General features: G+C 37.2%; 1 protein-coding gene and 1 pseudogene across 5 annotated transcripts in view; one reads left to right on the forward strand and one right to left on the reverse strand.

The window, feature by feature from the left end:
• The window catches only part of Atg18a (Autophagy-related 18a), a 47,885-nt gene extending 36,704 nt beyond the window's left edge, over positions 1 to 11,181 (reverse strand). For all 5 annotated transcript variants that reach the window (XM_045769988.2, XM_045769985.2, XM_045769987.2 and 2 more), the window contains exons 1-6: positions 10,880 to 11,181; positions 7,741 to 7,823; positions 4,841 to 5,007; positions 2,074 to 2,268; positions 766 to 837; positions 377 to 576 (exon numbers count right to left, since the gene is read on the reverse strand). In XM_045769988.2, coding sequence (XP_045625944.2) covers positions 377 to 576; positions 766 to 837; positions 2,074 to 2,268; positions 4,841 to 5,007; positions 7,741 to 7,823; positions 10,880 to 11,166 — 1,004 coding nt within the window. In that variant the 5' untranslated portion in view covers positions 11,167 to 11,181. The remainder of the gene's footprint in view (positions 1 to 376; positions 577 to 765; positions 838 to 2,073; positions 2,269 to 4,840; positions 5,008 to 7,740; positions 7,824 to 10,879) is intronic.
• Positions 11,182 to 14,865: 3,684 nt separating this feature from the next.
• Positions 14,866 to 25,198, forward strand: part of LOC123749995 (ATP-dependent RNA helicase Ddx1-like) — a 29,427-nt pseudogene continuing 19,094 nt past the window's right edge.

Consider the following 25,198-nt stretch of genomic DNA (forward strand, 5'->3'; position numbering starts at 1 on the left):
CAGCAGGATGGTGTATTGATATGGTTCAGATTTTTGTTTGATGACTGGTAAACTATTTTCTACAGCATTTTTAGTTCATGCTGATCCAGCTTTAATGGAGATTGTTCTCATTTGTGGGTTGATCTCCAATCCTCCCATGATATCCAGCATCCAGGAGCGGGGAATGCAAGAGTAAGATCCATGCTCCTGGTAGGCCAAAACTGTCTACTTGCCTAGTAGATTGGGTTGTCCTGAGTGCTAGCCATTATGCTCTAGGGCCACTAAGGAATCTGCCCTCAAAAAATGCAGACAACTATATTTAAAAGTACTGTTTGACCAAACAATATCAAGGGCAAAAGCACACAGTTTTCTAACAATATCCCTACAATTAACTTACGTGTCTTTAATTTCTTCTAGCTTAAACACATGAACCGTCTCTGTGTTGGATGATGCAATAAGGAAGAGAGAATCTGGAGAAAAGGCCAAAGAGAAAATAGTGGCACATCGTTTCATTCCACGCCTCAATTCGTGTAGTCTGAGTCCATCTGCAACACTAAACACTCTAATCACTGTGCCCTTTTCAGAAGCGGTAGCAATCTGTCAGCAAGAAAGAAAATGATTGATACACATACAAACGCAAGTCAATACGCAAACAAACTGCAATACTGTAATCTATGATTAAACAATTCTAATCATGTATTTCTGCCATTAAAGTGCTACAACAAACTATATAACTAGCTAGATATTTCAAATGATATGTAATTCACATGATCAGAAAACTCCTACCTTAGTACCCGAAGCATTGAAGGCAATGGCAGCTAGTGGACTGTCATGCGCTGGAATCATTGTTTTTGCTTGCTGCAAAACAAAACAAAAATGTAGATTTGCATTACTAAAAAATACATATCTCCTTTTAATTGAATAAAAAATTTAGTTATTCAATTTTGAATCGTATATTAATACAAAAAGAAAACAAAGAATACAGTAAACTAAAATTCATAAATTTGTCTGAATCTTGAAATTAAAAGACCACCTTTAAGTTCACATTTTCACACTGACCCACGACACTTTAGACAGGGTTTCAACAAGGCTCTAGACATCGTTTAATCTCTCCAGGTGTTGCATTGTTGAAACAAGTCACTCCTAAATGAAAACAAATTAAGCATTAAATGTTATGAAATACCTTTTTATGGGGGGAGGAGGGGGGGGACTTCCCGGAAAAGAGTATTCACCTTGGCTCAAAAATAAAAAAAAATTTGGATAACAAAATGGGAAGACTGAATTTATGGTTTGTATTGATCATGGTGCTAGTGCTATTTTTGCTAGTATTTATCATTGTGCAAGCTATCATGATTGTGACAAGGAGAAATGGTTTTTATTATCAAGTGAAACAAATTTGGTGTAAAGTTATTAATTTTGATGTGCATACCTCACATCATGATGTGCATGCCTCATGTGCAACCTCAATTCAACAAACTACAGTACAGTGCTGTACATGGGACCACCCACGATTCATTGGAGCAAGAGATTTGTTGCAACCACAGATGCCTTCAGAGGCATTTGAGAGATGTAACTTTAAGACAAGGTAAAATGCATCACCTGTTTCTTTTTTCTAATGTCACGTCCATCTATGAAAATCATTAAAAATGTGATTGGAACCATATTACTTCCCATGTTCTATGGGCTAATTTCACAGTGAAATATTAACTTCAACCTATCATATGATGAACAACTTCCCCTCCCCCCAGGTCTGTTGGCTCAGGCCATACTTTCTAAGCAAATACATGTATGCACATCTCCCAAGTCTACAAACACTTGAAGCAGGTGAATAAATTTGTCATGAAAGTGAGTGTTGCAACCGGAGGTTTGCTGAATTAAGGTTAAACTGTATTATTCTTCAGAAGAAAAGCTTCTATAAAAGTAAGAGAAATCAGATTGGAAAGTGACAACATTTTTGCTCATTCAAGTGTGGGTTGGTATATTTATTTTCAGCCAAGTACTATCTCACCATCCTTCAAAAATGCAAAATCATGGATGATCGTTTTATCTACCATTAAAAAAAAATGAAAAATTACGCAACAATGAAATTCTTACCAAATTTTGAGCGTCAAAGATCTGTACTTGACCTATTGTATTGGAACCTGGGTAGGCCAGGTAGCAGTTGTCATTACTGATGGAGAGAGCACACAGACCCATAGGATTAGGTGGAGTATCTCTGATTGTGTGGAGGACTTTCATGTCCCGGATATTGTGGATGTATAACGACTCTTCTAAGCACACGACCAATCTCTGTTAATAAAGAAAAACTGAATTATTAACATTTGAACATCAATTGCATCCCAGATTTTTTCACACTTATAACAGTATATATGAACTTTTAATTTGACAATAACATGTGGTTAAAACAATTTTGTATTGCTACACGGCAGTAATTATCAACTAGAGATTTGAGGGTTTTTTACTTTGACATTAATCTACTTCACTGAAAATGTACCTTTTGTTTAGTACCTTAAAATGTACTAAACAAAATATTCTGAAAAAACACAGCACAAGTACGATATATTTAGAATGTAAATTAATGGAGAAAATTAAGTACAATGAGATTTTATGGCATAAAACCAATATGTATAATGACTGGATATAAACCCAACAATTGAAATTACCACCATAACAAATTATGTATCAGTCACCATCATAACTGCTTAACAGAATGCTATTATGATAAATAGATGACCAGATGTTACATGTAGCAAGTTTTGCAGCAAGAGAGGGGAGGGGGGAGGGATGGGAAGAGAATGAGAAAATATTGTGGGAGATGCTAGAGAATATGGGGGACTGAGATCCGTCCCCCGCGACTCGATGCTGCGGAGATGTTGAGCCCCGAAATCATCACAAGGTAACCACAAGGAATAGAGAGAGAAAGTGGGATGGGGGAAAGCAGGAGAGAGCAAATTAGGAGGAGAAGAGGAAATAGAGAATGAGCAAGAGAAAGCAAGTAAAAGAGAAAGAGGAAGGGATGAAATGAGGGGGAGAAAGAATGAGTGAGTGCTGCTACCATCTACAAAGCTGCCACCACCACAAAATGTTCTGGCTCATGGACTGGGAACGAGGCAAGAGAAAATGGATTTTATGTAATGATTCATTAACCTAGATTTGCTCAGGGAGTAATAAAAGATAATTAGGGACACTAGGTCCAGAGGTCACAGGAAGGTCAGCCCACTTGTACATCGTACAGGTACAATTAATACACACAGGTTCGAACATTAAAACATTATTTACTTAAATGAGGAATCCTACCTATGGTTTCCTATTTGAGGCAAGCAGAATGCTATTTATGTGAAGTAATAGCATTTCCCCCAATGATGTGTGCGACAAGGAGGGAAAAAAGAATAGTTCTTATGATCACGGTGAATTTCACCCAGCCTAAGTTAATTGACGTTCCACATTCAAGAGGTCTGTGCACCCCACACACAACCACACTTGACCCTCACTCTAAACTCTACTCTCTTTGCTTCCATCTTTTAACACAACTGTTGGGGGCTGTCTGAGCAAGGTCCTGTGATGTCATTATTTAGATTGGTAATCACAAGTTGATCTGACCTGATCTGGCTCCTGTTAGCACCCATAAGTGCGAGTTCTCACTGTCTACCGAGACTTCTTGTCGCCATGTCCAGACGTTTCTACTGTGTACTTTGTTGTTGTTATGTCAACAATAATCTTTAAGGTATGACTACAAGTTCTTCTTGGGATAGAAGTGCCAAACAAAATTTTGTAACCTCTTTTGCAGAGTGGTAGATGGATGGAATAAATTGAATGACAAAACCCATCATAAGCCCCAAAACTTATGACAAGCTTTGAATAGAACTGGGACACGAGTGTAGCTCTCATCCTGTAACTAAACTAGGACAATTACACAAGTAATTAAGATAGTCACCATACAACTAGGCACACCCTGCACCACAACACCATCTCCCCCCCCAACACACAACACGTGCCCATATGGTGTGGTGCCCATATCTCAAGCAGCACATCAATAAACTGGAAAAGATGCAAAGGCATGCTACAAAACAGTTTTCAGAGTTTAAAAAAACAATTATGAAGAGAGGCAAGAGGCATTACATACGCCCAAGTTAGAAGATAGAAGAAAAAGAGGAGATATGATCACTTATAAAATAACAGGAATTGATCAAATTGATAAAGAGGAATTCCTGAAACCAGCAACTTCAAGAACACGAGGTCACAGATACAAGCCAAGAGACACAGGTGCCGAAAACACATCAGAAAGTTCACTTTTGCGAACAGAGTGATAGATTGTTTGAACAAGTGAGGTGGTAGTGGAGGCCAAAATTGTCAGTAGTTTCAAAGTGACATGACAGAGTACCAAAAAGACAGGACACCAGGAGCGTAGCTCTCATCCTGTAACTGCACTTAGTAATTACAAAATGGTTATGATACAACTCCTTTACACACAAACTCCTAAATACTGTACAATGTTTTAGCCTGCTTTACACCAAAGTGGTAGTAATAAAGAATTAAGAAGTCATATGAGTGCACAAAAAATGAAACTAAGCTTTACATTCAATATAAATTTGATATACAGGCTTCTGACACCAAGATGGGAATCTCCTAGCAAACATTCAAATTTTAGATGACTAAGAGGCAACTGGAGCATGATTCACTTATACACAGAATTACTCACATTTGCCAGACATCACTAGAATATTCATCAAGAATAATTCTCAAATGCGGTTGTTCATATACACGACTGAAAAGGAGTCTATTGAGGATGTCTTTCCAGAGTTTATAAATATGCAAGTGATGTGTCTAGGAATAATAACAACAACAGATATACTGTACTCACTGCACGGTTCAGCTTGACAGCCAAGATGGTGTTGGGATAACTGTAGTTACATATTTCAGAATTTTTCTTGAAGTGACAGACTTTTAGCTTTCTTGGCGAAGATAAACTGACTACTGCCACCAAACTACTTGAGAAGAGTCGTTCTACGATGCACGTGTCTTCATTTACTTTTGCAAAAAGAAAAATAAGAAATAAGATGCTTCTGGTACACAAGTATTGTATTGAGAAAAGATAATTGTACTACAGTACGTGGAAATTACAGGTTCTCTTCCCAAGTAGCTTATACACGAGAAGCTTCCAAGTTTAAAGTGGCACCGAGTGAATTTTAAATTCAATATCAATAAACAGTTAGCAAGTGATTCTCAGAAAAGTTCTTAAGCATCCAGTAATCTGTGTGTTTAACAGAACCAATCATTGGATTTAACTATTTACCACCTACCATCTACCACTTGAGAACCTGCTCCTTTCCCAAAGCCATTCATTCTACATTCTATGCCTGACCTGGACATCTGTGGCAAACTGTGCTGTGGCCAAAGGATATTTGCTGTTGCAACATCTCAACAACTTTCCAGCCTTAGAAATACCCTGCAAGAGTCAACTGCTGCAAGCTCTGGTTACACTTACTTGGGAGTACCCCTGACTAGAGAAATTAAGAGTATTTTACTACATTTTAGTAATTCGAGTATTTTACTATTTCTAGCCCTATTCCTTACAGCTTACTTCACCATCCTTTTCCCACTAACAGTGAAGGACAAGTTCTCATCCGACGTGTGATCTTCACTGCATCTGTTAGCAAGCCTACAGCTTCGAAACACAGCTTGTCTCACCAGAAATGGGTGACCATATAGCATGGTTTGTGTTCTTGCCTTGCATACATAGGGAGGGAGGGGGGAATACCCAAGTGCAATTACTTAATTGTAGTAACAAGAAGAGAGCTAAATTCATGGTGCACCATCAATACAAGCTTTGTCATAACACTTTGAATCTACCGATAGTTTTGGCATGCCCCACCTTCTCAATTATATTGAGAAGGTGGGGCATGCCTAATACTGCCTGCCTAGTGCTGTAAACATCATAGACAGCACTGTGTTCATTGATATCTGAACAGTGTACACAGTTTTTAGCAGTCAGGCTCCCTTGTTCCTCTTGTTACTTCCTTGTTACTTTAATTGACTGTAAACCTAATTTATTCGAGGGAATCCCAACATGGCTGCGGACTCAGCAAAATTCAACCGTCTTGTATCTGCCAGAGAAATTGCCAGTATTGAATTTCGACTACCAATGGATGCAAAGGGTTAAAAAAAAAAAAAAAAAAAAAACTCCCAGATTATATGAGCACACTCAGTCTTTGTTATCAGCAGGATTGTTAAGTTGGTCAGCCAGTGACCAATTCCCTGGTCCATGACCTGCAGAAGTTTCCCACCCTCGAATGTAATGGATGAAGGATTGACCAGAATTAAAAACGTTAATAATCTCAACTCCATTATATTCTAATACTTTACATGATCAAAAATAATGCATACTAAAGTGCAGTGCTTAACCCATGTATGCTACTTATGTACCAGCTTTGACATACACATAAAAAAAATTGGCTCTGGAAAATAAGGTTTATTTTTTTTATTTTTACATTGTTAATTAGTATCCAGGAAGCATGAAAATCCAAGTCTATATCCATCATGGTTTAGCTGTAGTGGCCCAGAGAATTCAATTTTGTTTAATATATTTTAATTGTTTATTTAGCTTTCCTAACATGTTGTACCGACATGTCAACAGTGGTGGTCATTATGAATAACTTTGAAAACGTACATACATAGATATATGTGTGTACTGTATAAATATTCTGTATACACACATCTACAGTATATGTATATTTACTACATAAATTGGTGTATACTGGCAGCAGGTTTTCTTTCAAACATGTTTCATTGAATATGACCGCATATTCTGTATTTATTATTTTCTGGTTTAGGGCTTCTATCCCTCTAACTATTTTCTTAGCATCAGGGCTTAATTGAAATAGGAGTTCTCCAAAACTCATTTTCGTACTTTTAAGGTGAAGAAAAGAAGTGATTTACTATAGAGTGTATTACACTTATTTGTATAATTTGCACGACGTTTCGAACCTCCATGGTTCATTCTCAAGTGAACAGATCTTACAATACTAGTTGATTTTATACCCGCATTAGGTCAGGTGATAATACAATGAAGGTGAAAACATGGGGGGATACATAAGGGATAAATGTGAGGTGAAACATAGAGGCTGCAGAAGGCTTATTGGCCCATACGAGGCATCTCCTATCTAAACACAAAGATTAATCCAGTGTAATTGGCCTGTTATGTTGGACATTGTCTTCTGTGTTGGCATCGATATGTTCTTGTCTTACTTAGTATGTAGTATTTACTACATAAATATACATACATATACAGTGGAACCTCGATTCAGCAAATCACCAGTGGGAACACTGGCAATCCTTGCCAGATTTACTCGCACAATTCGACCAACAAGAGTTTACTGAAGTAAGGGACGTGTGGAGTTACTTAGGATGTTGTTGGGGCCTTGGGAAAGCCACTGAGCATATTTAAAACAAAATTATCTGCTTTTTTTATTTCCAGTTGCAGAGGAATTTGTTCAGCAAAATATGGGCTCTTTTTTTTCCCTTTGAAAATGAAACTTCAAGGCTTGGGTGTTGGAAATTTGCTAGATGTGGTTAAATCGCTTTACAGACAGGTTTCCTTGGTAGTTGCCCTTCATATGACAGGTTGAAATTATAATTTTGTTCAATAAAATCAGCCCATGATTGAAATTATTGGAGCAGTTCAAGACTTAAATAAAAAAAATTTACATATAGTACAGTATTTAAAGACCCCTCATTCTACAACATCAGGAAAATAAATCTTACCATTGTCACATATCTGCTCAGCTTTATCAACTGTGTTGAGAGAAAATAATTTGTAGCCAACTTTTGTTCCAACTCCAAGGGATCTGAAAAATACCAGAAAATTTTAATTTACCCTTTACTGCCAGGTTCAACACAATATAATGGAAAAATAAGACGGTATATTGCTATTACCTGTACTAAGTCCGAAAAGGACATTAAAACAGGATGGGGTTCAAGTGGGCTGCCTATATGACCACAGAATGCTCACCTCAAAGCTGCAGCCTCAAGACTTACACAAAGTGAGGCTAGAAGAACACATGCACGTGAAGTGACACAAAAATTGGAGCAGACACAAACAAGTCCAAGCAGGACAGTCCTAAATGATAAACACTCATCTACACTTAAAAGCCAGGAAGGACCAGGAAGCACAAGGAGCAGCTGTCAGGTTATCATACTTGTCACAGTTGTCAAGTTTCTCAATGAAGTTGCTTGCTTAGGCACACATTAACCTTCTGATGGCATTTTTTTTTCTTTGCTTGGGTTAATCTTGTGCAGTACTTTATCTCCAAGTTCATTTTACCTCTGAGGAGTGGACCACATTCTGCTTCTAGTCTACACTTGTATGTCTACACTTAAAAATGTAGTATGCACTTATGACTCAAGGGCCAGGTGGAACATGCTAAGCTTAGAGCAAAGCAGGTCGCTAGCACAGGAAGCAACCAAGGGGAACCCTCCCAGGAAAATACAACAATTGCTATAGTCAAAGAAAATTCAGTGAATTTTTTGTTCACCAAACCTGATTTTTTTTTTGTGTGTGTGTAGCTAAGGGTCACCCTACACAGGCACACAGGTCTACAAATGCCACAGAAAAAATGTACAAAAAATTAGTTTTTTACAATTTAAGTAAAGCACAAGCAAAGAAAGACATTTCTAAATTATAAATTCATTGTTTTGAATAATATTTAATATTGAAAGACCAATACAGTACTGCAATACAAAAAATATACAATCTGCTGGAAAACCCTTAATAAGCAGATGAGCAGAAGATTTAAATTTGTCAACAGATATTAATGCATTTTCTATTCTCGCTTATATCTTAGCACAGGGTAGAAAAACCAGTATCTGGCCTTCCCAATGTAAAAATCTATGATGCCTGCACAAGTGTACTGTAGAACAAAACCAAACAAATTTTAGGAACTTTGAATATACTGTACTATATATACAGTACTCCAATAATGTACTGAAACATGAAAGATACCCAATACAAAACTATTAGAAAAAATATTATAGACTTCAGCTTTCTACGAATATGTGCATGCTGCTTATGAAAAACATCGAGAAAAATTTTTAATTGTCAACTTTATCAGAAAACATCAAACATTTTTTTTTTTATTCAGGCAAATATATACAGTACAGTATTCCTTAAACTCTAATATGTGGTCCTAAATATATAGACATCAAGAAAGGCGTATTATGGTTAAAAAAAAACAATATGGCTGGATAATGCAACATCCTCAGACCAAGTCCATTCCATCCAGTGGTTAACCCCAAAGACACATTCAACAATTTTAACATGCTGTTCATTCAAAACAAGAATTCTCATATATATAAATTAATATTATATATTAGCATATTGTGCATATTTAGGCATTGGTTAGATTAGGTGTTTAGGTTCTCTTGACGATTATTTGTAGTATGTGGGTGAAGCATTTATTGTATTCTGGTTCGAGTAAAAATGGCAGCGAAACACTTGTTCCGGAAGTGTTCGGACATCATCAGTTGCGAGTCTTGTGTAAATCATTTTTCATGCATAAACAGAGTTTGGCAGGTGCATGGAATGGACTTTGGCCTTTGTTTATGAGGACGAGCTGGATAATGAAACCACAATCAGCCCATTTCTGGTGCCCGACCTTCAAAACCAAATCCTGTTTTTATCTTCAAGTCAAAATATCACCAACACATGTTAAAGATAAGACATTGCCTTTAATATTAATATCGTACCTTAGCAATTGATGGCTACCAATATCAACCCCCAAGCGATGCTAGTATCACTTTGAGACAAAAATAAATGTTTTACCAAACAATATGAAAACAACGAAAACTACCCGACATATCCTACTACCACGTTATCTCGAGGTTATCTCGAGATGATTTCGGGGCTTAGTGTCCCCTGTGGCCCGGTCCTCGACCAGGCCTCCTTTTTGTTACACACCTCCAGGAAGCAGCCTGTAGCAGCTGTCTAACTCCCAGGTACCTATTTTACTGCTAGGTAAACAGCAGCATAAGGGTGAAAGAAACTTTTTGCCCATTTGTCTCCGCCTTCACCGGGAATCAAACCCGGAACCTCAGAACTACAAATCTGAAGTGCTGTCCACTCAGCTGTCAGGCGCCCATGTCAAGTAATATTAGGTCTTAGTGCCGAGTTGTTTTAAAAAATGAGAAAACACAGCTTTAGCAAACCTGAAGCTAGTATCCATTATCTAAAAATTAAACTTCAATATCCATAGGCCTAATGTAGCACATGTATCTACTAAATTAAGCCTTGAATATCGTGTATTAGGCCTCGGAAGGTTAAGTTATTTTAGTTTGTTTGCATCAAATAGAAAATCTTTTCTGGGTTGTCCAAATTCAATAGTACCGATTTACACAGTACTTTCTAACTGCGTTCTACATCGGTATATGTACTATGGTCCTCATCGTTTCTACAAGGAGGATGGGCTGACGTGTTACATCCAGACAACACATTTCAGAGAAAAATAAAATTACTTCAATTACAGACATCACTGTGATCTCATTATATAAGTCCATATTTATCTCATAATGCATGCCATCGCCATTTCTATGAGGGGTATTAATTCCACTTTCAAATCCATTTTATAACACCAATAACATATGTCAAGTAGCAAGATGCCCACGATTTTACCCTCTACAAAAAACAAGGTGCAGCGGGTATACATTTCCCCGTCATAAAAACATTACAACCCCCTAACAACCAGCAGCCTAATGACCCCAATACACACAAATTTAGTGACCAGCCATTCACAGCTGCTAGACACAGGTCACACCTGCCGTCCACAACACCCTCCACACCCCCACAGTTGTGTTCGAGCCAGAACACGGGGCGAGAGGCACGAAGTAAGAAGAGAGAAGCAAAACTCACGAGTAGTCTTGGTTGAAGTTGACAGAGAAGACCCCCCCGCTGGCCGAGGGGTCAGACGCCCCCTGTGCTGCCAGACTCATCAGGCCAGCTATGCCAGTCCTTACTCCCGAGGTCACCACGCCCACGCCAGAGGTCACTACGCCCACACTCGTTGCCAGGCTTTGCATAAACGGCCGCCTTTCCAGGGCTGTTACACCGACATTGTCCTCCCAGCCGCCGCCTCCGCTGCCAACTCTTGTTTTCTTTCTGGTTTTGTTGCACTTCTCAACACTATTGTGAATTTGCATTTTATAAAAAAAAATCTCGACCCATCCTCAAAATACAACGATATGTCTCAGCATATTAGCTACAATAAAAAAATAGTGAATAAAACAGTCACGCCGCTAAGAGCATCCCACTGAGAACAAATATTCAGTAATTAATATTTAGAAATGCTATTAAATCGACCGTCATATACGCCCTTGTTCCTCGTAAATAGCCTTAACCCATATGTGGTGTATACAAACATTTCAAATAATACTCAGATTAACAAAGAATTGTATTTATCAAATGATCATTGTATTATACAGCGAAGCTGACGTCACGGGTGAAGGGCTATAGAGTGTATAACACAGAAAATGAAAGTTACAAGGTTGAGTGACCTAGTATCACAATTGTTGAATGACGCAGTGTGTAGCAGGTTTAAATTAAATCTATGAAATATGTGATAACTGTCCCTAAATAATAAGTTACATGACCAGTTATATTAGGCTATATCTGATTTTAAATCCATAATAAGTAGAATTTAAGAGGGTCTCGGTGGTATAGTCGGGTTCATTCTCAACTCGCAACGCAGCCCGTCCTCATAGACAAAAGCTGAAGTCCATTGTTTTCACCATTTGGTCACCATTTGATACGGGAGACATCTCCCGTCACGCAGGGTGCAGTCGCGCCTCCACAGATCTCCAGTATCATAAGAACATAAGAACATAAGAACAAAGGTAACTGCAGAAGGCCTATTGGCCCATACGAGGCAGCTCCTATTCTATAACCACCCAATCCAGATTCAGATTCAGATTCAGATTCAGATGTTTATTCAGGTAAGGTATATACATACAAGTGATGTTACATTAATGGATTTATATATAGATAGAGCTAGTACATACAATGCCTAAAGCCACTATTACGCAATGCGTTTCGGGCAAAAACTCATATTTCTCATTCAAAAACTCATAATCTTTCATAATTCATAACTCATATTTCAAAAACTCATAATCCCACTCATATACTTGTCCAACCCGTGCTTGAAACAATCGAGGGACCCCACCTCCACAATGTTACGCGGCAATTGGTTCCACAAATCAACAACCCTGTTACTGAACCAGTATTTACCCAAGTCTTTCCTAAATCTAAACTTATCCAATTTATACCCATTGTTTCGTGTTCTGTCCTGTGTTGATACTTTTAATACCCTACCAATATCCCCCCCGGTTATGTCCATTCATCCACTTGTAAACCTCTATCATGTCGCCCCTAACTCTTCGCCTTTCCAGTGAATGCAACTTAAGCTTTGTTAATCTTTCTTCATATGAAAGATTTCTAATTTGGGGAATTAACTTAGTCATCCTACGCTGGACACGTTCAAGTGAATTTATATCCATTCTATAATATGGCGACCAAAACTGAACTGCATAATCTAAATGGGGCCTAACTAGAGCAAGATATAGCTTGAGAACCACACCAGGTGTCTTGTTACTAACGCTGCGATTAATAAATCCAAGTGTCCGATTTGCCTTATTACGAACATTTATGCATTGATCCTTTTGTTTTAAATTCTTACTAATCATAACTCCCAGATCCCTTTCGCAATCCGACTTCGCAATCACAACACCATCTAGCTCGTATCTTGTAACTCTATCATCATTACCTAACCTCAGAACTTTACATTTATCAGCATTAAACTGCATCTGCCAATCCTTTGACCATTTCAAAACCCTATCTAGATCAACTTGAAGTGATAGTGAGTCCTCCTCCGAATTAATTTCCCTACCGATTTTCGTATCATCGGCAAATTTGCAAATGTTGCTACTCAAACCTGAATCTAAATCATTTATATATATTATAAACAACAGAGGTCCCAGGACAGAGCCTTGAGGCACTCCACTTACAACATTTTCCCACTCTGACTTGATTCCATTTATACTAACTCTCTGTTTCCTTTGGTATAGCCATGCCCTAATCCAGCTTAATATAGCACCCCCAATACCATGAGACTCTATCTTTTTAATCAGTCTTTCATGTGGCACTGTATCAAAAGCTTTGCTAAAGTCAAGGTATACAACATCGCAATCCTTACCACTATCAACTGCCTCAACAATGCTAGAATAAAAAGATAACAAATTTGTTAAACATGAACGGCCATTTATAAAACCATGTTGCGACTCAATTATTAATTTATGTTTTTCAAGATGAAGACGAATTTTATTTGCTATTATAGATTCGAGTAACTTTCCCACAATAGACGTTAGGCTAATTGGTCGATAGTTAGACGCAAGTGATCTATCTCCTTTCTTAAAAACTGGTATCACATTAGCAACTTTCCAAAACTCTGGCACTCTGCCTGACTCTATTGATTTATTAAATATGGTTGACAGTGGGTCACAAAGCTCCTCTTTGCATTCTTTAAGCACCCTGGCAAACACTTCATCCGGCCCTGGGGATTTGTTTGGTTTGAGTTTTACTATTTGTTTAAGAACATCCTCCCTGGTAACTGCTAAACTCGTCAACCTGTCCTCGTCCCCACCCACATAGACTTGTTCGGCTGAAGGCATATTGTTAAGTTCCTCTTTAGTAAATACAGATACAAAATATTTATTAAAAATACTACTCATCTCTTCATCACTATCTGTTATTTGACCTGTCTCAGTTTTTAATGGACTCAGCTCTTGATACTGGTAATGGCTCAAAAGGGCCACCACTTACGGGCTATTCATGCCCGTGCCACCTCTTGGGTGGCTTAATCTTCATCAATCAATCATCCATTGTTGACCAATTCACACACTAGAAGGTGAAGGGAAGGACCGAAACGTCGTCGTCCCTTCACCTTCTAGTGTGTGATCTGGTCAACATACTTTAGCCACGTTATTGTGACTCATCGCCTGCCTAAAGTCCATTCCATGCACCTGTCTCAGACCCTGTTGGAATATAACCAGTCTGTCAATCAGGTCAACCCAAGTGTTGCGTTTCCAAAAGGGTCGCCCATGTTGGAATCGGTGAACGCCCTAGTAATATTGTTGAAAACATCTTAATAACTTATTAAACCAAAGGTCTTTTTATGTCAGAAGAACGGCAGAAACTAGATCTATATATGAAAACTCTTTCAGGACAAAATTTAAAGTAAAACTAAATTATGTAAAACTAGATTAAAGTAAATTTATGTTTCTATCTTTCTTGAGACGTATAAAAATCTTACGTTTATTAACGATTCTGCGTGAAATAATCATTGTTCTGAGATGAATATTGCGGATTTCCGGCTCTACGACCGATGAAAAATGCAACTTTTATACAACTACAAATATCTTTAGTTTTACTTTAAATTTTGTCCTGAAAGGGTTTTCATATATAGATCCAGTTTCTGCCGTTCTTCTGACTCTTGTATATTTCTAAAAAAAAAAAAAATATGGAAAAGCTGATGGAGCAAAGGATCCCAGAGTATGTACCGAGGTGGGTTTGGGCGTGTTGAATGAATGGATAATAGTAGCAAGTAAAAAAATAAATACAGTAGTAGATAATAGATAAGCAAGTGTGTGTTGGTGTGAATTTGAGGTCTTGAGATGTTGGGATATCTTGAGGTCATCTTGAGATGATTTCGGGGCTTATCATCCCCGCGGCCTGGTCCTCGACCAGGCCTCCTTTTTGTTACACACCCCCAGGAAGCAGCCCGTAGCAGCTGTCTAACTCCCAGGTACCTATTTACTGCTAGGTAACAGGGGCATCAGGGTGAAAGAAACATTTTTCCCATTTGTGTCCATCTCCACCGGGGATAGAACCCGGAGCCTGAGGACTAGGAATCGGAAGCGCTGTCCACCCAGCTGTCAGGCGCCCTGACAGGATAGGAGAATAGGACCAAGATGATAGTGGGGCAAACTTAGTGAGGAAGCAGGAAATGAGTGTGAACAGCAAATGGGTTATGGAAATAGTGGCTGGGTGGAAGCAGTTTGTAAGGATGGAGTGCATGTACAGTATTTGATTATGGTGGACAATTCATGAGATAGCACTGTATACAGGTCTTAAAAAGCAGTTGGATACTGCTTAGAGTGAGAGATGAGTGCATGTCTTTTTTTATATTTACATAGTTTGAATGATGCAATGAATGGAATATTGTAGTGGTTTTATTTTTTTTATACCTATAACCTGCTAGAACAATACAATAGTTTTGCATTTTTTCTTCTGGGCTAATGCTGCCCCCTCCTCATAAGTCAAAAACAAGATAATTAAAAGTTTTGTTACTAACCAATTACTTTGGCTTATGAAATTTATATAATATTCATTTTTCAGAAATGGGTGTACTCCCAGAAATAGCTAAGGCTGTAGAAGAGATGGATTGGACGTAAGTTTGCTGATTCTCTTGTACATTATGTAACGCTGTACTCAATAAAGTGTTTCAAATACTGTACTGGAGTAAATATAGTTGGTAAATAATAATTGAAATGGACTAGTAGTTTTATTTGCTCTTCATTGGGTATGGTATGATATGATTATGCACTGTATATTCCCTGTAAATACTATAGAGAGATTTAAAGTAAATTGTATTGCATGGAAAACTAGTATGGTTACAATATTAATTTTTTTTTAATGTTTTCATTTGTGAATACTTGCCCTAAACATACTTGTATTATACATACTTGTCTAAGAAATGAGCCCATGTACTGTGCAGCTGTTTAATATGATAACTTCATGGTGCACAACAAAAATTATACCCAATTTTTTTTTTAATGTTGTTAAAATTGCCTCTCTGATCATGTAAATGGAAAAACAATTACAAAATCTAATTTGTCACAATGTCATCACAAGATGTTGAGCACATGTGCAGGAGTGACTCGAAGCTGATCTCTTGGGTGATTCAAGACCCGCGAGTTGCCACAGATACTTTTCTTGTGATTTTTATCGAATAATACTATTATTTATGTTTTCGTGTACACAGTAGAACATGTGTAATGTTTTAATAATGATAATAAGTGTCACTAATGTGTCCACAAAAAAGTGGTCAATATTACATGTTAAATTTTTACTAATATTTACTGTCTCACATACTCTGAAATAATGTGAGACAATGTACAATGTACTTACACCATAATACTCTCTCAGTGCTTCATGAGTAAATTCATTGACGCACTCAATACAGTAGTACACATGGTAACTTTTGCATTCTGTGCACCAGGTACATGCTGACTTTCACTAATCGTCTTTTTGCATGCTTGTAAACATGGTACTTGGGTATAAATTTTGCAAGTCTTCCTGTACCCGCTATGTAACCAAACTTGTGTAGTGTACAGTAGTCTATGCAGCTCAATCTGTCGGTAGCAATGTGTACATCTTCTGGCACAAAACTTGGAGAAGTTTAATACTGGAGTTCCCACTTGTGCAACTTTCAATGATCAGTGGGCTCTGACTCTGTCATTTTCTTCATCAATCTGCTGCAAAATAATGTTGATTTTGTAGTTGTGATGTGCATTATGCCTCGCATGCAAGTCTTGCATTTTTCAATATTAAAAAGTATTTGACAGTCTTCCAACCACTTTTGGATTTCATTTAATCTTTTTCTTTTCTCCATTTAATTCAATTATAATTTTTACTTCCCACTTCACCATAGATCTTGGTCATGTGCAAATTTGATAATGTGGTTTGTAATACTGTATTCTCATTTGTCATAGATGTATTTGACAAAAAGGGTTGGCCCCAATATGGAACCCTGCAGTACAGTGTACTCAAGATTTCTCCAGTTGAAATCATTTCTATTAAGGATGACCCTTAACTGTGTTTTAACCAATGTTTTATTCGTCCTAGTACAGTATTCTACTATTTATTGCATGTGCTTGTAATTTCCTCGCCAGTCTGTCGTGTGGTACTTTATTCTGCTCATTACTTCGCTAATTTCTGAGCAGGAGGTTTCTGGTAGATCAACCGCATCTTCACTGAACTGAATGATTTTTGGTCTGATTCGTTTTTCGTCATAATTCAAGCCGGATTATAAGTTTTTGGATTTTAAATGTTTGCAAATTTTTAAGGGTAAATTATAGGCTCTTCAGGTACAGGCATACCTCAGTTTAAGAGTTTAATTGGTTCCTGGAGACGCCTCGTATTCCGAAAACTCGCATTCCGAAGCTAATTTCCCCATAAGAAATAAAGGGAAATGAATTAATCCGTTCCTGACTACCCCAAAAACCCCACATCAAACTAAATTTTTATACCTAATTCATCTAAATAAACCTACAAAACTATGTTCAAGTTATTACTTACCTTGCTGTTGAATGCTGTAGGCGTATGGAAGATGGTGAGGAGGTGGGAGGAAGAGAGGAGTTACTGTTTGGAAGGGGAGTCCCCTTCCATTATCACATCAGGCAGTGAGGACTTCACTGGTATGCACACTCTGCCACATTTTGCCTGCATACCACTAGGACTTGCTTGTTTTACTAAGAATTTGTCTAATGACACTTGTTTTTCCCTACATTTTAACACTTGTCTGTAGTAAGACATCACATTATCATTTAAAAGGTCAATGCAACGGCCTGCTACAGCTTTATCTGGGTGAGTTTTTTTCAACAAACCTTTGCAGTTCTTCCCATACTTCACACATTTTCTTAATCAAGAAGGGACATCCTCTACTGCCTCTACTCACAGCTATTTTCTTAGGTTGAACCTTATCAATGGCTTTCTTGAGACCCATGGCAAGATATATAATGACAACTTTTATGCTCAAATGGCCAAAAAAACGATAAAAACTATAAATCCTTGTGAAGAATTCGGGTGGGATAGTCACTGGACACGAGACACTGGTAAACTGAGGCGCGATCGCCATGCCACCACGCGCCAGTCGGCCTGTACACGTATCAACAAACTCGCGTCCCGAGGTAACCCTCGCCTTCCGAGACATATTTTTGGAGTAAATCCTGCTCTTCTTCCGAAAAACTCGCATACAGGGACACTCGCATTCCGAGGTACCACTGTATATCTAGAACTAACACAAACATTTAATTACATTCATTAATTAATTAGTAATTTTAGAAATCATTAAGTATAAAAGATTGTAATCATCTAGGTGGACACAGGAAATGTTAGCCCAAAGCTTGCAAAATAGTAAACTCATTATCTATTGTAACATTCATTCTTAGGTTGCCAACGGATGTCCAGAATGAGGCAGTCCCACTTATTTTGGGAGGTGGGGATGTGCTCATGGCAGCTGAAACAGGCAGTGGCAAGACTGGTGCTTTCTGTCTTCCCATCCTACAAATTGTCTGGGAATCACTTACGGTTATTCAGCTTGGCAAGACTTCAAAAGTTACTAAAGAAATATGCAAGTGTCCATTGCTCTTTTGTGCCTGTTTATTGCAGTACTGTACTTGATATCTGAAAATTATTATTATAAATGCTTTTAGTATACATAAATATAAATATGCATATACTAGTACTGTACATCAAAATGGTATTCATAGAATTGCTTCAGAACTGATACTATGGTAGGTATGATTTTGTAGTGAAGTTTTCACAAGTAGTCATATCATAATCAACCTTATTTACTTATATACAACTCCTTTTGTTCTAGAGATTGCATTTTTTCATGTGTATTTTCATCTTCATGTAATAATAATAATAACAATAATAATACAGTAAGCCCTTGCTTTACATAAGCAAATTTCATGAAAACAAGTTTAAGATTGTAAACTGTTATAATAGCTGCAAGCCTCTCCATACAAAACTTCCAGGCAGCATTTGCCCCAAACTCTCCATATTAACCAACAAATTCAATCCTTGAAATCAACACAACTGCCAGGAAAGTCGGCACCATATTTGAATGCATCGACTAGCACATCCATTGATGATGATGTACAAATATTTGATGAAGTCAGACGAATCGAGGCATAGTTGAGGGAAATGCAGCTGCACTCTGCATATCAGAAAATGACTTGTAATTACGAAGCAATAAGATGCTTATCTTAACATACTAAGAAGGTTAGGTAAGGTTGGTGTTTTCTATGAAGCTTTTCAAGGTAAACTAAAATATTCACAATAAATTAGTATGTCACATATGCGCGTATTTAATAAGTCAATATTGACTTAAGGAAGTGCGAGAACGGGTTGGAAAATGACTTGATTTTGGTCTATTGAATATCATTTATTAAACATGGTTACACGCCAAAGAGAACACTGGTAAAGTTAAACCCAACTGTTTGACACCTCCATCCTGGAAACAGCCATTGTTTCCAAAATGGTAATGAAAGTGAGTAAATATTTTATTTATATTTTTTTGAAGGGGGGGTGGAAGGAACAGGCATTGAAGTCCATTTGGAAAAGATAATTATGCAAGAATTTAATGCAGAAAGTTGGTAAAACAAATTAAATCGTTAATTTGTGCTGAGTAAACCATTACTTGCGTATTTGTAATAAAGTACCTACCTCATGTTAGGCGAATTTAATGCTTTCAAAACTTCAAGAAGCAAAGGCTTGCTGTAGTTTGTACTGTATTTTCACCTGCATTGGGAGATGTTATATTTTATCAATTGCCTTTATGCAATAATATTTTTTATATTCACAACCAAAACAACTTATATTTTCAGGCAGCATTAGATCTTGGAACATGTAAATCGGGATTTGGATTTGGAGGCACTGGAAAAAAGTCTAATTGCAAGCAGTTTGACGATTATGGTGAATCTTTTGGCCTCAGGGATGTCATTGGTTGCTATCTCAACCTGGATGCCATGGAGATGCATTACAGCAAAAAGGCACTGATTTAGGTAAAGCTTTCACATTACGAAGTGAATTCAAGAATGCTGTCTTCCATCCAGCTGTAGTTTTGAAGGTTGGTAGTATAGTACATGCATTATTCATGTTAGTTGTGTATTTTAAGCAGTGGTGGATAATTGGATGATGATATTAATTAATTATAGATATGGTCTAAGGCAGACTGAAATTTGCCCAGTTTTTTCTTTTTGTTGGTTTGTTATGCATTTGTCACAGTATTTGGACTTGGTGTATTTCAAAAGTGTATTGTGGTCATGTATATATACAGTGACACCTCCAAAATTTGGATCATATTTATGATCTAGGTCATTAAGAAAATTAATACAAATAAGTAAATTTCTTATTGAATTTTCTATCAGTTTTTAACTGTTGGTTCTTTACTCAAATCTCTCTAATTTCAATAAAGTGCAAGAATAACTTCAGTGAATTTAATGATATTTGAAAGTTACAGATGATAGCAATTTATGTGATTTCCAGAATGCAGAGATGTCTTTCAATTTTGGTGCAACAGAGTTCAAGCACCCACCTAAAGCGGGATACATAGCAGTGTCTCAGGCCAGCAAGGACTGTACTGTGAGCTCAGGTGTGAAGGGAGGTGGAGACAAGCCACAAAAGCTTCAGAACAATGCTCCACACGCTGTCATTATTGAGGTAAGAATGGTAACACGTGACTAGTCTGTATTTACTTGTCCAGTATCTGGTTTATATTGATTGCTGGATGGATGTCTAACAATATAACCTATACAGTTCGGTACAGATTCATTTTTACATCACTGTTGCTTTTAAACTAACCTGTTCATTAAATCCTGGATACATACAATATGAAGATTCAAACTAAAAGTAGTATGTTGTGCTATGTGAATTGTTAAACAGTTTAGATAGAAGTGGCAAGTTCCAAAAGCAGACCATTTTTTTTTTAATGCAAACAAAAGTTTTTATCATTTAACAGCCTTCAAGAGAACTCGCAGAACAGACCCTAAAACAGGTTCAAATGTTTCATAAGCATCTAGATAATCCAGTGGTTCGTGACCTTGTTGTTGGTGGTATACCCGTGAAGGAGCAAATAGCAGCACTCAATGCAGGTGTGGATATTGTTTGCGGTACTCCAGGACGCTTGGAAGATCTTATTAATACAGGACAACTCTCTCTCCAGTCTTGCAAATTCTTTGTGTTGGATGAGGCTGATGGACTTCTTAAACAGGTAAGTTTGATTTTATCCAAGGAAAAGTACTTTTTATATTTTGGTAGTAAATATGTAGGAATACCTGATATAAATTCAAGTACTGTATCATCAGCTTGCCTTATGAATTAGAAAAAAAACTAAGAACTCTTGACTACCCGATTTCTTGTATTAAGTCAACTACTCGTGGAACATTTACACATTTCCTTAATGTGCGTCTTTGGCTATCAGTAAATGGGCACTTGAGAGTTGGGCAACTTTTATAGATTTCATCCTGGAAAGGTTGGTCATATTTTTTAAATGACTTTAAATATACAGCTGATTTATTTATAAGGTAACTTGATGCATTACTGTATTTTGTTGACTTTCATTTATTGCATTAAATTTCTTGCCATATTTTGTTTCATGTAATTACTTTATCTTGTATACAAGTGTACTGGTATTGCAGGGGCATGAGCGTCTCATCAATAACATCTACAACTCCATACCCAAAATCACATCTGAAGGCAAGAGACTCCAGATGGTGGTCTCTTCTGCCACCCTACATTCCTTTGAAGTGAAGCGCATGGCAGTAAGTTTCTGAACCCTTATTTGGTAACACTTGTTTGCTAAGGAAAATTGTGCCTTCTCAACAGTGCAATGTCTTAAGACTAAGGATTATGAATTATCTTAGATTATGGTATACTATATAATAATCAAGTGAAAATTAACAAAGTGAATAGCATGACTAGTGTGTTCCAAGCATATATGGAGTGGAAAGAATGTTGTCTAATATATCAATTAGTTTCCATAAAGAATATTTTGTACAAGGGTGACATTTTATTAATGGTTAGGTATACATATTTTATATATATAATATGACATTGTGTCTTTAATACTTCAAAGTTACTTAATGCTCTCTTTTTCAATGTGGAAATACTGTAGATTGAATCATAAGTGCATGTTAGGAATTTGTGTATCAGACTTTATGAATGTAATTGCAGAAGTGGTGAAGGTGAGAGATTCAGTAGTTTAAAGCTTTACTATTCATGTTGGAAGGCTGCTGAAAATGTGTTACCTGAAAGAAATAGAAGAAAAGATAATATCATAGTAAATATAGTACAATATTTAGTATGTTGCTTTTACTATAGGCAAGGTTTACATTCCACCAGTCAATTTCCTTCCCTCAGTTCTGTCTTTGCTCAATCTTATTTGCATGAAACTTTTTTCCAATTACACGCATCAAATATTTAAACGACAGATTCTAGTACTGTACGTCATACATCACACACTCGTCATCCTTTCTACTACAGTTTGCTTCAGTTTACTCATTTTCAAGTCTTCTACTATCCACAGTAAAGCTTTCAGCTGCACAATATCTCGGCCCTCGCACACTGCTACAACTCCATATGTTTCACCCAAGTATGGATGATGATGTTGATGTTCAAGATTCGCTACTTGGAACAAAAAGTCCCAAGCAGCACGGGCTATGGTGAGCCTGTAGGATGATGATGACAAAACTCTGGCATGTTACATTTCATCCACCTGCTTTAAAGCTGTCATTAAGAGCTATAGAAACTTAATTTTGAGAACCTTTCACAGAGGAGCAGCATCATTACCAATTTTCCATGCAGATTTCACTTGAGGACTTTAAGGCATCAGTGCAGCTACTTCCTTCCCTCTCTTCCCTCATTTCACAACCTGTCCTCTTAAAAATGTCGCTTTTGGCCATTTGCCCGTATGGCCGAAAGTGGACGTACAGTTATATGAAAATGAAAAAAAAAAACTGAAAATTTGGGATTTTTTTTTTTTTTTCAACAACAGTAAGTTAAGGGTCCTCTGGTAGGTTAGGTGGGCAGGAAATTCTCATAAAGTTTCAAAACGTTATGAAAAACGTTAATTGAAAGTCTCCTCTTCTAACCTTACCGAGTAAGCCGGACGACTCAAACAGAAAACAGGACAGTACGTCACTTTTGTGAGTTAATTTCATTTCAAATTACGTCCACTTTTGGCCATAGCGCGTATACGAGCGAAAAGTGACGTTATTTTTAAGAGGACGGGTTGCATGTCATCCCATCATCTTCCTGTGAAGAGGAAGTTTGTGTTGTTGTTTTTCTGCAGTAATTGGCATCTCACAAGGAGCTCTGTATACCTACTTAAGCACTACTGTGGATCATTGCTGCTATTGATTTACTGGTGTGTGTGGTCATTCATGTTCTGTGATTGTGTTTTGTGAAAAGTATGGTTAATTTATTGTGTAATATGTGTAACAAGTTTTATCTCTTCATATACGCCTCCATGTTTTCTTGGTGTTGATGCCTTCCAACCTCGTGAAAGTGGAACATAGTGGTAGTGGAGCAAGCATGTCTGATATTAGACACTGAACTTAAGAATCCTGTGTGTGGATGGTGCAAGTGCATTGCACCTAACGATGCACTTGCAATGCACTATTTAAGTCAATTTAAATTATTTATTCCAGAAATATGTAGAAAAATGTTGAAATTCTGCTTGATTGTATTAAGGAGATGGAAAATGTATTTAAAGCAGATTACTTAAAAAATGAACAGAAGTACAGTACTTGCTATATTTTGTATTTAAATGTTATTATTAACTGATAAAATAGAATTGTCTGTAAATGGTACAGTATGAATATAATGTATTGTATTGCTAATCATTGTTATGTCAGTTCTTATAACAGATTATTTGAAAGAATAGGTAGCTACTAGTCTGTTAAATAAGGGTGTACATGTTGAAGCCAAAACTTTTATCGTATAATATTTTTTTAATTTTGGTTTTTAATTTAGTGTCTATAAATAAGAGATGTACAAAAAATTTGTAAAAAGAAGAAAAAAATAATAATTTTACCAAGAATATTTTCTTGATATTAGAGCCTCTGAATTCCAAATAGAGTATAGATATTTCAATACCTTAAAATAATTTTGCTCCGACCAGTGAATTTTACTATAGAAAAACTTTACATAGGAACGTTTGATGCACTTCCCGACCTGGGTAGATCTTAAAGGGGAAGATGCTGTGCCCGAGACTGTCCACCACGTTGTTGTAACCATTGATCCCAGAACGGATAGTAGCTGGAGCAATCTTCGTCGCCATCTGCAGACTAATGGCGTGCATGTTAAGGATGGCGTACGACCTGGGAACAATACACCTGGTAAGCAAATAAAAGTGCAAGGCTAAGCTTTACAGTTAATATTTGAGAATGTGTCTTAGTTTTTTAAAGTACTGTAAGTGTAAGTGCTTCTAATGTTTTAATTTGTTATGCTTTTCAGTTTGGTTTCCAGAATTTTTCTTTAGCTTGTTCAGATATGTATTTAGATACCATATGCCAATTTTAATGGTTTGTAATATGCTGCTTCACATTATGAGCTATGAATATTTTTTGAGGTTCACTTAAGCTGGCTTGTACAGGCATACCTCAGTTTAAGAGTTTAATTGGTTCCTGGAGATGCCTCGTATTCCGAAAACTCGTAATCCGAAGCTAATTTCCCCAAAAGAAATAAAGGGAAATGAATTAATCCATTCCTGACTACCCCAAAAACCCCACATCAAACTAAATTTTTATACCTAATTCATCTAAATATACCTACAAAACTATGTTCAAGTTATTACTTACCTTGCTGTTGAATGCTGTAGGCGTATGGAAGATGGTGAGGAGGGGGGAGAAGGAGAGGAGTTACTGTTTGGAAGGGGAGTCCCCTTCCATTATCACATCAGGCAGTGAAGACCTTTCTGGTGTGCTCTCCCTGGGACGTTTTATCCGAGTGCCACTAGGTCCTGGTTGAGGCTCTGCTCGATTTCCTCACCACAAATCTGTCTAAACCCTGGCTTTCTCACAAATAATGGCCTCCGAAACACTGTCACCCCTTAACTCCTTGTCGTGTATCCAAATTAATAACAACTTTTCCACTTCTTCAAGTATTTGTGGTCTTTGTTTCGTTATTGTTCTGACTCCTTTTGCCACTTTAGCACTCATAATCTCATTTTTCTTCTTAAGTATAGTGCATATTGTTGATGTGGCTTTGTTGTACTGCCTACAAAGTTCAACAACACGTGTACCGTTCTCATGCTTTCGAATGATCTCTTGTTTCTCCTCTATTGTCATCCTCACATGGGCTTTCTGGCCTTTATCCTTACCACTGGCTTTC

This window comes from Procambarus clarkii, chromosome 92, assembly GCF_040958095.1.
Source record: "Procambarus clarkii isolate CNS0578487 chromosome 92, FALCON_Pclarkii_2.0, whole genome shotgun sequence".
Taxonomy (NCBI): domain Eukaryota; kingdom Metazoa; phylum Arthropoda; class Malacostraca; order Decapoda; family Cambaridae; genus Procambarus; species Procambarus clarkii.